Consider the following 12463-nt stretch of genomic DNA (forward strand, 5'->3'; position numbering starts at 1 on the left):
CTAGGCTGACGAGAAGTTAGCCAGCAAGCTCAGGGGATGTTGGTGGTGATTCGAGCACAGTTTTATCTGCTATATCTCATTTCTTTTGACTTGACCAAACCCAACATTTATTATGGAGATATGTGTCAAATGAACCCCTTGTCCTTACATAGCTTTTGTCTGGCCAAGAAACACAGACATTAAACAAGTGACAGTGATGTTGAGATTTGTTTGTTTAATATTTTAAAATCTAGGAGCTGGAGACATGGCTCAGTGGTTCAGAGCACTGGCTGCTCTTCCAAAGGTCCTAGGTTCAATTCCCAGCAACCACATGGCAGTTCACAACTGTCTGTAACTCCAGTTCCAGGGGATCTGACACGCTCACACACATACAAATGGAACATTAACATACACAAGATAAAAATAATAAATCATTAAAAAATAAAAAATGTGTGTACGCCCATTTATATGTGTTGGGATCAGTCCCCTGGAACTGGCATTACAAGGGTTTGTGAGCTTTCTGAGAACTGAACTAAGTGCTGCCAAGTCAGTGCTGAGCCATCTCAGTGTATTCCATACACTGTGTGTGTGTGAGCACATACACATGCATGTGGGCATGAGTGCAAGTGACTGCAGAAGCCAGAGGTATCAGAGCCACTTGGATGGAGTTCCAGGTAGCTGCCCGACATGGCTGCTGGGAAATGAACTTGGGTCTCTGGAAGAGCAGCAAGGACTCTTAGCTACTAAGCTGTCTCTGCAGCCCCAAGCTTACACTCAAAAGAAGGGACAGTTGGGTGTTGGTGGGGACACACAATGAGGACAATAAGGTTGGGAGGTGCTGAAGGGCAGGTCCTCCTGTGTAAGGAGCCTCTGAGCTGAGACGTGGAGAATGAATAGGAGTTGGGGGAGAGGTTGTAATGGCCTAGACCTGTGCTGACAGATGCTGACTGGGCAGAGCAGAGCACCCAGCTCTGCCACATTCTCCTGCTGATGAGGTGTAACCGCCTGTGCTCCAGGAGGACTCCTCTTCCGTCGTGAGTAGGCTGTATGAGATAGTCTGTGCTTCCCTGGACTTGGGGTAAACTATGTGGGAGAGGGAGCGGCACGTAGGTGGTGACCTTTTTGGCTCTTGTTGGGGGATTGAATGGTCTGCTGTGAGGCAGTGCCACTTGGTGCTCTCGCTGGATCAATAGCAAGCATCATCTTCACCAACAGTTTTTACTCTTCTTTATTAATATAGAAAAGGAGCCTGAGGCAGCTGGACCAGTAGTACAAAGCACCAGGAGTTAATACTATTCTGGTGAAAGGGTTGGCTTTATAAAAGTGAAGGAGCCGCAGGAACTGCCCGGCTTCTGGGGTCAGGCCCAGCCTAGTACCCAGATCTTAGAGCAGGACCTGGAATGAGATCCACTGGAGAGGGCTGATGGGTAACTTTGAAGCAGAGTGAGTCGGAGACCATGATGATAGATGAGAGGCATAGGGTGTCAGGCAGTGATTAAGTGTTTTGTGGCTGATAAGGACAGAACTGCTGGCTTAAAGCTCCTCAGGGAGCCATGGGAAGGGGCTCTTAGCTCTGGGGCCAGGTAGGAAATGCTGCAGCTCCTTGTGGACTTTGTGAACCCAGGCATGACCCCAGGGTAGAAGGGCCTTTCCCCTTCTCTACCAGCAGCCACCTTTGCTCTATACTACACATGGGGCTTTAGGGCCCAAGGCACAGATGAGGCTTAGAGCCTCACAGTGGGAGGAACAAGGGAAAGGTCCCAACTTAGGCAACCAGGATTGAGACACAGGACAAGATAATAGCGTACCTGCATAACAGAGTAGAATATGGAGCAAGGTTAGTTTTAAAGCAGCTCACAGCAGTGGTGTCTGCATGAAACCTTGGTGCACAAAGCTTGCGCCACACGCTGGAAGGCAGCAGACCTGGGCTACAGCCTCAGTGCTGGCGGAAGTCTTCACACACAGCTGTGCGATACGGTCTCTTTCCTCATCTGCCAGTAAGAGCTTGGTATATGACCTCCAAGGTCGGGCAGGGGCTGTGCAGGTGAAGAGAGCTGCTTGTGGTGGGAAGGCAGGAACTGAGTTTGGATGGAGGCATGGAGTGATGGAGAAGAAAGATGTTCCTGTACGGAACCTACTCTCAGACACATTCCCAAACTAGAAAGGCTGCTGGGAGCCCTCCTCTACCCAGGAGGGGAAGGCCATGCAGGGAGATGGCATGGCTTGCACGATCTCCTCACAATCACTACCTGGTAACACTTGGTGTGAAGAAAATGGGTGGCACTAGGCCATCCTTTATGCTCTTCCCCAGAGTAGGGAGTTCAAGGCCTCTGGTGGATTCTGCCCCTTGCCCTCAGCATGGGATGAGAAGCGCTCTTTTTCACTGTGGTCCTACCTAGGGGACAGCCCGAGACTGCCTGGCTGGCACGTGTTAGTTGGTGAGGAAAGGACAGAGGTTCTGACTAAGACAGAGAGATGGATGACAGCAACTCTGGCTTTCTCCCTCTCAGAGCCGCTCAGTCCACGGAGTTACAGATCTCTTCCACCACAGCATTGAAGATGTGTGGCTGGTCAGCATAGACGTGGTGAGATGCACCCTGGATCTCCTGTGGGCAGATGACAGCAGTGACTCAGCTCCCTCCCGCTCAGGGGCCCCACCATCCCTTCTTCCCCAAGCCGTGCTTGCCTGTGGCCCTCAGCCATTCTCAGGGGCACCACTCTACCCTTTCTCGGGAGGATGTCACACATTCCTCTGGGAACCAGTAAATGCCAAGAGCCCATTTTGTTTTAGGGGGCCACCCACTGTGTCTTTTCTGTTTGATCTCTTGTTTTATGCAGGAAACAGGACCACAGTGACTCAGGAGGGCGAGAGGTGCAGGAGACAGAAGTGTGGCAGGAAGGCTTCACTGCCACTCAGCCTGCTGCCCACAGCTTTGCTTCGGGGAAGGCAGGCTGGAGATCTGGAATAGAAGCACTCTCCTAGCTGCTGGTCAGGAACTTGCCTTTTAGCTGAACTGGGTTGCACATAAAAAGTAAATCCAGTAAATCCCCAACTATCTAGCAGAGTGTGGAACCTTTCAAAGCTACTGCTCTATCTCATCTGTATATATATTTTTTTGTCCTGATTTTGATCACCCTCGGTTACCCAAGACTTTCCCACCCACTGTCCACTGAAACTCCCACTCCCCAGCAAACCAACCTACCATGTCTCGGACATAGGAATCCGGCCTCTGCATCTTCACCTTTTTCCCTGTGCTGGTGTCTATCCAGGTGTTGGCCCCATAGATCATGGTGATGGGCACATCTTTTCGAATTAAGTGAATTCGTTCCAACATGGGGCGCCGGGCCCAGCCGAAGGACTCCATCATTGCTTTGAATGCCGTTTCTCCACTGACAGAACAAAACAGTGAGGCCATGGGCAGATCAACAAGATGTCAACTTGCTGCCTTTCAGAGGCCGAGCTGGATCTTGGTGTCTTTATTTTCTCCTCACAGCCAGCACTGGCTCATTAAATATCGACAAGATTAGGGGGTAGTGACATGCCTCCAGGCATGCTTGTGAGAGCCTCCCCATGACATAGGGAGCTGTCCAAGAGCACAGTGAGTACTTAGGCAGCATATATTTACACGTGGGCTGGGTGGCGGGGCACAGGAACAGGACAGATGCAGTGTCTGCCCTCCTGGAGCTTGCATTGTTGCCTACATCTTTGGAAGGCGGTGGCTAAGTAAATAATTAGATACTTGTGCTTTGACTCAACATTTCCCAAGGATTCTGAAAAGGGGCGAGAGCTACAGAACATGGGTAAAGGGGTTTAGCTGATGAGATGGAGGGAGAATTCACTAGAGATGAGCCCTCGAGTGTGAGGTCCTTAACAGATATTCTGAGATGAAAATTTGAGACTGAGGCTCAGCAGCTTCTGCTCGGGGAGGACACCACAAATGCAAATTCAATCTCCCTATCAAGTTTGTGTGAGGCTGGGACAGGAGCCAGCTTTCTGACTAGCTTGCAGCTTTTGTGGGAGGTAGGGGTGGTTGAGGACAGTGTTCTCTCCTGGGCTCTGCCTGTTTGATGTAGTTAAATTCCTGATTTCCTCTGCACCCAGCCATGAATTCTATCTATGCCAGCAGAAGCAGAGAACATCTCTATGAGATAACTGCACCATAGACTCTGGATTCTGTTCCACAGGAATTTAAACCTTGTCTTCTTAGCAAGTCATATAACCAGAATACAGTTCAATTTTTCCATATACAAACTGGAGGGAACTATGTACACTTCCTTAGGTCAAGATAAAAAGAATGGAGATATATACAGAGCTCCTAAGTCTAGGTGGAGTGAAGGTGGTACGACTCAAACATTTTCCTCTTCTCCAGACCTTGTTTTCCAAAGGACTGATGGGAATTACTGAAAATTTATCGGCTACAGTAAAAAAGCTTAGTGTTATAAAACTGAGTGGAGGGAGAAGATGAGAGCTGGCCACCCGATGGTATGTTTGCTTCATTTGCAACAAGAACAAGTAGCAAGATTAGTCTATGGCTAAGACTGGGAAGCCATTGCACAGAACTAGGTCTTGGATGAAGGGAAGGGTAAAATTCTGCTGGTTGGGTCTTCAGGACTGATAATGAGGCCATAGGAGCTGAGAGAAGCTAGAGAACAAAAATCTGGGGGTGATAACTTTGACTGCTGGGGATTTCTATGGCACACAGTTTAACCAGGAACACCCTGCAGTTAGCTATACTCACATGCAATGCTGGCTGCCATGCTGCATTGAGACTAATGCTCAGAGTATTGCTGGAAGGCCTAGCCCTGCCTTACTCACAGCCTCGGGCAGACAGTGACTTGGACAGGCTTGGAAAGAGGTGGGTATTGTTTGGGACTCCTGTAGGGTCAGGGTGAGGTCTCCACAGGGCACTGCTACCAATGTGCCCTGCTGGTATTAGCCTCTCACAGGGAAGATTACTGTCCTGGCTCTGTCCTGGCTGTTGATGCTGCCAAAACTGCAGATCAGCAAGTTTGCGAGGCTTGCTTGGAAGCAGCCAGAGATAAGCACTTCTCACAGTTCTGAGGACATTTCTATACCTCTAAAAGAGGTAAAGGATTTTTATGCCAATTCTAAGCTATTTCAAAGTATATATAACTGAAATAAATGCATATTCTTTCTTTGAATGTGTTCCAGAAATATATTCTACAGATATAACACATGTGTGTATTAGCAAGGGACACATGCAAGGAGTCTCTCTGCATCAATGTTACATGACATATTAGACTGAAAATGAGGAAATTTGGAAAGTGAATGTTTCCAAATTTGGAAAGAAAGAGGGCAAAGACCTCTCTTTCTCTATGTTCCTTAAAAACAAACAAACACATTTGCCTATAAAATCAAACCAAAAACCAACAAGAAAAAATGTTTTTAAAATTAGTTTTTCAGTTAAAAAAATATCTTTTAGATGTTTCTCACACTGTTCCTCACCATCTCAGCTTCTGATCACCAGGGAAGCTATGAGGTCTTCCTCTAGAGAACAGCATGTTTAATTAAATCTATTATCTTCTACACCTTTAGTGACCACCCCTCGGGAGCTCTCTGGAAACGATCAGCCTGCCGATGCCTGCCTTCCCCTGAGTCAGGGCTTTGTGGAGAATAAAGCATGGCCTGGCAGCCTCAGCTACTCTTCAGCCAGCCCCACAGGGCTGCTGCTGGGAGCCTCTCTCACCTGGGATTCTGTGCATTACAGTGGTAGATATATTCTGAGATGGTATCGTCCTCAAAGAAGTCTGCAAACTTGCGCTTGAAATCTGGACGGAATCTCTGCACCAGCCCAGGCCCTGGGAGAGAAAAGAAAAACAAAAGAACAACATTGACGCTGGGTAGGGCAGCACATGCTTGTAATTCCAGCACTCAGGAGGTAGAGGCAGGGGGATTACTTCAAGTTCAAGGTCAGTCCAGAGATCCAGTGAGGAAGTATTTTAAGCCCCTACCAAAGAACAAAGAAAACAGTAACAACCCAAACCACAAAACCCAAAACAAACAAACCACCACCACCCATGGAGTAGGCAGTGTGGGAGGTGGTGGTGGGGAGAGAGGGTAAACTGCTTGCTATGTTTAAACAATCTTAACCAAATTTATCTAAGAAATTATTTCCTTTATGCATCTAACAGGACAGTGGCAAGGAGAGTGCAAAAGCCTGTTGGGAAGCAACAGATGACTGCAAAGGTCAGACTCTGATACTTTGGTCACCAATGAGTTTAGTGACAGACAGTCTACCATCCCCAAAGAACCTGGTAATTTTCATTTCACCAAGTCCCAAGACTTTTCCTATGGGTTCACAAGTTCTGCGAGGGTCTGTGCTTGAGAGGACTTTTGTTTAGTCTGAGTTCTACAAGCCCCTGAACCCTAACCCCCTAGAGCCTTATGGCCTTTTAACTCGCCTGAAGGTAGCAGATGAAACTGTACCATTTCTCAAGCACGCTCACACTTTCAGGCTGTAACAGAAGCCCTGGAAAAGTGACCTCGACAGCACTGCTGCCCGGGCTTTCATTGCAGTGCACATACAGGCGGCAGGCATGAGACTGTGAGGTCGGGGCCTAGTGGCCACTCCTCTGTCCTGGCAGTGCTTTTGTCCATAAGAGGTATTGGGGAGGTTCAGTGAATACAGCCACAGGCCCTGCCCTCCCTCTAGCACAATCCACCCAGCACAGTAGCTGATGCCCTCATGGACCTGGCCAGATCCAAGGCCAGGGAAGGGGAGAATGGTCAGAGCAGGAAGGATGCCAGGGAGTCTGTTGGAGTCACCTGGACTGTGAGGTCAGCCCTCTGTCCACCTACTCCCTTTTGGCACTGGGGTCTCGCGCTTGCACCCTTTCTTCCAGAACTCCTGGTGCTACCTTCTACATCAGTGCTCATTTTCCACTCTGTGTTAGGAGCCATTCGGTTTCAGCCATTCTAACAAGTGACTATTGAACATTTCTCTATAAACAGAAGCTATCAGTACAAAAAGGGGTCACCAATGTTTTCGATAAAACGAAATCTGCTTCTTACGTCACCAGTTTGTTAAGAGCTCCCCAAAGGGAAGTGTGTGGACAGTGTGAGGTGAGCATGCAGAGCCTCTGACACCATGCGTTAGAGTGTGTCCTGTCAGAATCTCCTGACAGCTACTTAGTGCTAAGAAATCCAGAAGAGGAGGTTCCGAGCGCTCGCTGCTTAGGTGCTGGGGAGCCACAGAATGGGATCCAGTGGTGGCTACTTGCACCAACAGGTTGTCAAGCAAACTCACTCATGCAGCTCACAAGCGGCATATCAGAGCCCCTTCTTTTCTCTGGGTCCTGTCGACACATAAGGCAGCCGTTCCGTTCTATCTGCTGCTGCAGATGAAGGGAAAATATACCAATCACCTGAAACCTCCAATACAGAGACGTGGTCCTGGTTATTAGTTTTCAGTATCAATGCCCAGGGCCAGGTCTACTTTTTATGAACAAGTGAGGATGTCAGGAAGCCATGTTCACCAAGGCAGGTGGTGGCGAATGGGATGGCCTCGTTTCAAGACAGACTTTCTCATCTGGAGGTGACTCACCCCAAGGCCCTGCCACTCGAAGAACAGCCAGTGGATTGGAACGCCCAAGGACAGATGCCACAGCCTTGACCCAGGTTGGAGGTGCTCGGATCTCACTGGGGTCAGTCGGTCGTAGGGGAAAGCCCCATGGGTCCACCAGAATAAGGTGCTTAACTCTACATTGACACAGAAAATAAACAGAGGATACACTGCATTTGCTCAGAGGTACCATAGCTCTGAAGTTGCTGGGAAAGGAGAGTATTGCTGGTAATGAATACTGGACCATGCCAGGAAGGCGTGAAGTCATGAGGGAGAGGGACCGCTTCCCCTTACCTCTCAGGGTACTTGATGGAGTAGGAAGTGGCCAGGAATCCTCCCAGACTGTGCCCCAGCAGGATCATGGTGGGGATGCCCATGGTCTCCCGCCATGTCTCTATTGAGGTCACGAACTCATCTTCAGCTCCTTCTGGGTCCCTTGGGAATGTTGGCCTCGAGCTTCGCCCAAAACCAAGCAGATCAAAGGTATGGAGTGTGCGGCGGGCACTCAGGGAATCCATGTTGAGGATCCAGAGGCCCACACCACCCCCAAAGCCATGTACCATCACCAGAGGGGTGCGGTCCTTTTGCTCTGGGCTGACAGTCACTGTCCAGATCTTGTTCTGGTTTGGGAGGGATACATAACGGGCCAGGAACTTGTTCTGGAGACCTGGGAAGGGAAGAATTCCAGGTGAACCAACAAGAATGCTTCCTGAGAACACAGGCATTTTGCCTGTACTATACTCTTCAGTTTTCTCTCTTCCTAACGGGATCACCTTAGGAAACTAGCCAGGTCTCCATAGTGAGTTCCAGGACAGCCAGGGCCACACAGAAAACCCCTGTCTCAAAACAAAACAAAACAAAAACCAAATAAAAAAACAAAACAAAAATAAATAAATAAAAAATAAAGTAAAACAAAACAAAACAAAAATAAATAAATAAAAAATAAAGTAAAACAAAACAAAACATCAAGCTGAGGGAGTCATGGAAAGCAAGCCAGTGAAGTCACATTTATTCATGGTCTCTGCTTCAGTTCCTGCCCCCAGGTTCCTGCCCTGGCTTCTAACCACCTGGTCTGTGTGAACTCCAAATAACTGTGCTAACCAGACAGCTGGTAGGCTAAACCTGAGTAGAAGGCAGGAAATAGCGACATTAGAAAACATAGGATTGGTGACACTCATATAGGAAGGCAGTAAATTAAAAAGTGCTTAGCTATGTGTTCAGAAAAAGAAAAAAATGAGGAAGCGATGGAGAAAAGAGGAAAAGGGTGAAATCTGGGTGTGCATTAATGTACACTCAAATGTATAGGGTTTAGGGTGAAGCTGTCGGATGTGGAAGGAGCTACCACAGGGCTAGGGAGTTGAGGGACCATTGTAGTGGACGCTGCGTTATCTGTGTCTCCCCTCAAACCACTCAGTTTATTTCCTCTGGCTCCAGAGGAGGGCTCAATAGGCTTATCAGACCCAGGTTGGAGAAGACCTTGTATCCTTTCCAGACCTTTTAAACAGGAGCAGCAAACTGTCCCTTCTACTTACACTGGAGGATCCTGGCTTCCACATTCTTCAGCTGAGACATGGAAGTGGGGCGCCAAGTGGGAAGCCAGCTACTCAGCCAGCCCTGAGGCCTACAACAAGACAGAGGCACTTATTGGCAATGCTGAAAAGGCAGCACTGTTCTCAGGCTGATAGCTCCAAGAGTTATCAGGTACAGGGTGTTTCCCAGCCTCAGGGAGCCTGTCCTTCATGTCCCTCAGCATCCTCAATGCCCGAGCAGTCCATCACGGTCCTCAGCATCCGCAGTGCCTGAGCAGTTCGCTATACTGTTACCCTTTCCCTGGCAGATGGCTTTAGCAACAATGGCCCTTCAGAGATATCAGACACCATGCCCACAAGGCTTGACTTTTTCACATGCACTATCTTCCTGGAGCTTTAGGACTCCTCTTTGTTACTGGTTATCATAATTTATGTTCAAGTAGATGACAAAGGGAGAGGGAGTGCCTCTAACTAATGTTGCTATTATGCTTTGCCACCCCCTCTTCCCCCAGATCTAGCTGTTCTTTTAGGGTAGGACAGGCAAATTCCCATGCCATCTGCTTCTTGCATGCTTCTGGAAGTTTGGGGTTGCTGTTAGTGCCTGACTGGGAGATCCACCAGCTCTGAACTTGGAGCTGTGGTAGGCAGGGATCAGGGGTAGGCTATCTGGATTCATCTCCTACTGCTGTCCACCACACACGTTGCCTTTGGCCCATTTTCCACTTTGTAAAATAAAGGGAAAGCTTGCCCATGTCCTAGAGTAAAACTGATAACTTATCTTGCTTTCTCCCACACACCCAGTGACTAAGCCATTGAAGAGGAGAAGTCACAAGCACTAGTTCTGGGGTAGACAGAACTCCTGGATCTGAATTACAGACTTAGCACAGATGGAGAGACTGGTGTTGATAGCCAGACATGTAAGAAACCTTGACAGGTGTCTGCTGCAAAATTAGTTGTTCAGTGAGTTAGTTTTTGTTCTACCTTTCCTACCTTGTGTGTTATTTCTCTTTTTGTGAGCTATGCCTAGGCAAACGTGATGGGATGGTTTCTAGCAGCTGCAGCAAGGTTTTGTGGGTAGGAGCCTGAGGGGACAGTGGCATCCTGTGGAGGAACCATCCCAACTACTTATTGCACATACAATGGGCACCCTGAGCATCATGGGAAGCACAGCTTTTAGAGTTGGATGTTTTCTTGAAAAACCACCTAGTCCAGCCTCTGCTTCACAGGTGGGCAATCGGTGCACAGAGCGGTCACACAGCAGGTTGGACAAAAAGACGCCTCCCCTGCAGCCTTCCAGCCTCAGCTCTGTCAGGCTCGGCCATATCTGAAGACTCTTGTGGACACCCACATCTCATTTCTATCTGTTTTCTGAAGCCAGTGTCATCCAAAGACAGAGGCTAAAGTTCTAATCCCAGCATGGCCACTTACCAGCATGTGACTGTGGCACATTAGTTTCCTTTGTTAGTTTCTTCACCCTTAAAAGGGGAAGGTAACTGTATCTGGCTCAGAAGTTTCTAAAAACTTTGTGAGTTCACATCTAAAGCATATAGATAAGCTTCAAATCAATCAACATTATTTCCCCCTGGCTGAATCGTTACCTGAATATATTATTACTATTTTGTAAAGTAGCTATTCTCAATGAATAGTTTGAGGTTAAAAACAAAAAACAAACAAACAACAAACAAAAAAACTAGTGTTGCTGTGGGAATGATACATCAATGGCTTTGGTCCGGAAGGGGTGGAGGTGTGGGAACAGGGAGACAGGTGCACAGCTTTGCCTTTCTTCTCCAAAAACAGCCCAGAAAGAGAACAGGCAACAGCGCCTGTCACGCTGTGCGTCAGTCCTGTCAGGGAGGTAGGAGTTGAGGTGGGAAAGTGAGGCAAGCAGCCTCTTAACAGAGCCACTTAACCACGAACTTCGCCTGGCCTGGATGGTGCCTCTCATTCTCGTGGGGTGAGTAGAAGCAGTTCTGCGATGGGAGAGAACCTGTTGTGGAGACCTGGGATTGAGCAAGTCTCCGAATTCCTATAGGCTTCAGCATCTGCTGCTTTATTTGTAAAACGGAGCTGAATGACCTGCGCTCTTTTCTGGCTCTAATGTTGCTTTCTGAAGTCACTAGGGCACCGTAAATTTCCTCTTAAAAAGCAACAGTCTCTTAGGCACTTCTTCCAAGTCTCCTAAGCTATTATTTACTATTGTTACAAAGTTACTTCGTTCTGCAGGCTATGTATTCTGCAGATCCAAAAGGACAAATATTAGGTCAAGCGAAGGCCCTGTTTCCGTGAAACCCTCGGAGCTGAGTCATTCTCCAAGCAACTTTTTCCTGATCCTGTTAGATCGCCATCACACCGCCCACAGGTGGCATCTCAAACTTGATGCCCTGGATGAGCAGTAACCCCACCTCCCCGTGTAACAAATCTACTTCTGAAACCACAGCAGTAAGCATGTGTTTACGGTTAAGAACAGTACCAACTAGGATTGCAAGCGCTAAAGGAACTTGCAAGCCAGTTCCACGCTAATTCCAGCGCAGTGAAGATTTCCCTCTCCAGCCCATGCCTTCTCCTTCAGGGCCTTTCACACCCACGACTTTAGTCCCGGGGCAAGTCTTAACAAGCACCCGGCTGCTGCCCCCACGTCCGCGTCTCTCAAGCTTGTTTGGGGGCGGGAACAGCAAGCGTATCCCTCTCGCCTTCCCACCGATCTAACTGGGCTACCAGGGGGCGGTCGCGAAGACTGGGTGGGAAGTCAGAGATCTCAGGCAGAACGCAAGTTCATCCCTCAACGCTCCCCCAGCTCCGCAGCCTTCTCATCCCTCAGCGCTCCCGGGGCTCCTCGGCGCACCCCATCCCTCCCTGGAAGCCAACCTGAAAAGGAAAGGCGGGGAAGTCTGAAGCTGTCCGCAACCACAGACAGTCCCCGGATCCTGGCCCGGATAGATAGAGAGACAGAGAGAGAAACGGACAGGAGGAAACTCACTGCTGCTCCAGATCATCAGCCATAGTAAACAAGCCCTGCCGGGTCGAGCTGAGCCAGCCCATCCCCTCCACTTGACGCCAGAACCAGCTGACCCAGAGAAGTATCGGATAACAAAGGGGGCGGAGCCGGAGGCGGGGCCTGGCCGCTAGCCGCGCGTCCAAGTGCGCGCGCCGGCAGCGGGCGGAACAGCTACCTCTCCTGGGCTGAAACCAGTGGGTTGCTTCCTTCTGTTAGCACGTGCTTCCCTGCTGCCAGGTTGAACACTAGGGTCCCGCAAAAGTAGAATCCTACTCCGGATCACACACCTTTGGGGGACAGTGAAGGAGACAGGTGGTTTAAAACTTCCGAGTCCCTCACTCGAATTTCACCAGCTCCACCTCCACCTCAATTAAAGA

The 12463-nt window shown here is 48.9% G+C and overlaps 1 protein-coding gene across 2 annotated transcripts; it reads right to left on the reverse strand.

The window, feature by feature from the left end:
* Window positions 1–1191: 1191 nt before the first annotated feature.
* Window positions 1192–12197, reverse strand: Abhd4 (abhydrolase domain containing 4, N-acyl phospholipase B). Of its 2 annotated transcripts, none has more exons than XM_021639644.2 (7): window positions 12069–12197; window positions 9095–9183; window positions 7857–8229; window positions 7545–7699; window positions 5688–5799; window positions 3183–3369; window positions 1192–2585 (listed from the first exon to the last, which is right to left on the reverse strand). In XM_021639644.2, the coding sequence occupies exons 1-7, from the start codon at window positions 12128–12130 to the stop codon at window positions 2496–2498; spliced, it is 1068 nt and encodes a 355-aa protein (XP_021495319.1). In that variant the 5' UTR covers window positions 12131–12197; the 3' UTR covers window positions 1192–2495. The 2 variants fall into 2 exon arrangements, with proteins under 2 accessions (XP_021495319.1, XP_060247204.1); XM_060391221.1 differs by having other exon boundaries at window positions 11957–12103.
* Between the last annotated feature and the right edge of the window lie 266 nt (window positions 12198–12463).

This window comes from Meriones unguiculatus, chromosome 9 (assembly GCF_030254825.1).
Source record: "Meriones unguiculatus strain TT.TT164.6M chromosome 9, Bangor_MerUng_6.1, whole genome shotgun sequence".
Lineage (NCBI taxonomy): Eukaryota > Metazoa > Chordata > Mammalia > Rodentia > Muridae > Meriones > Meriones unguiculatus.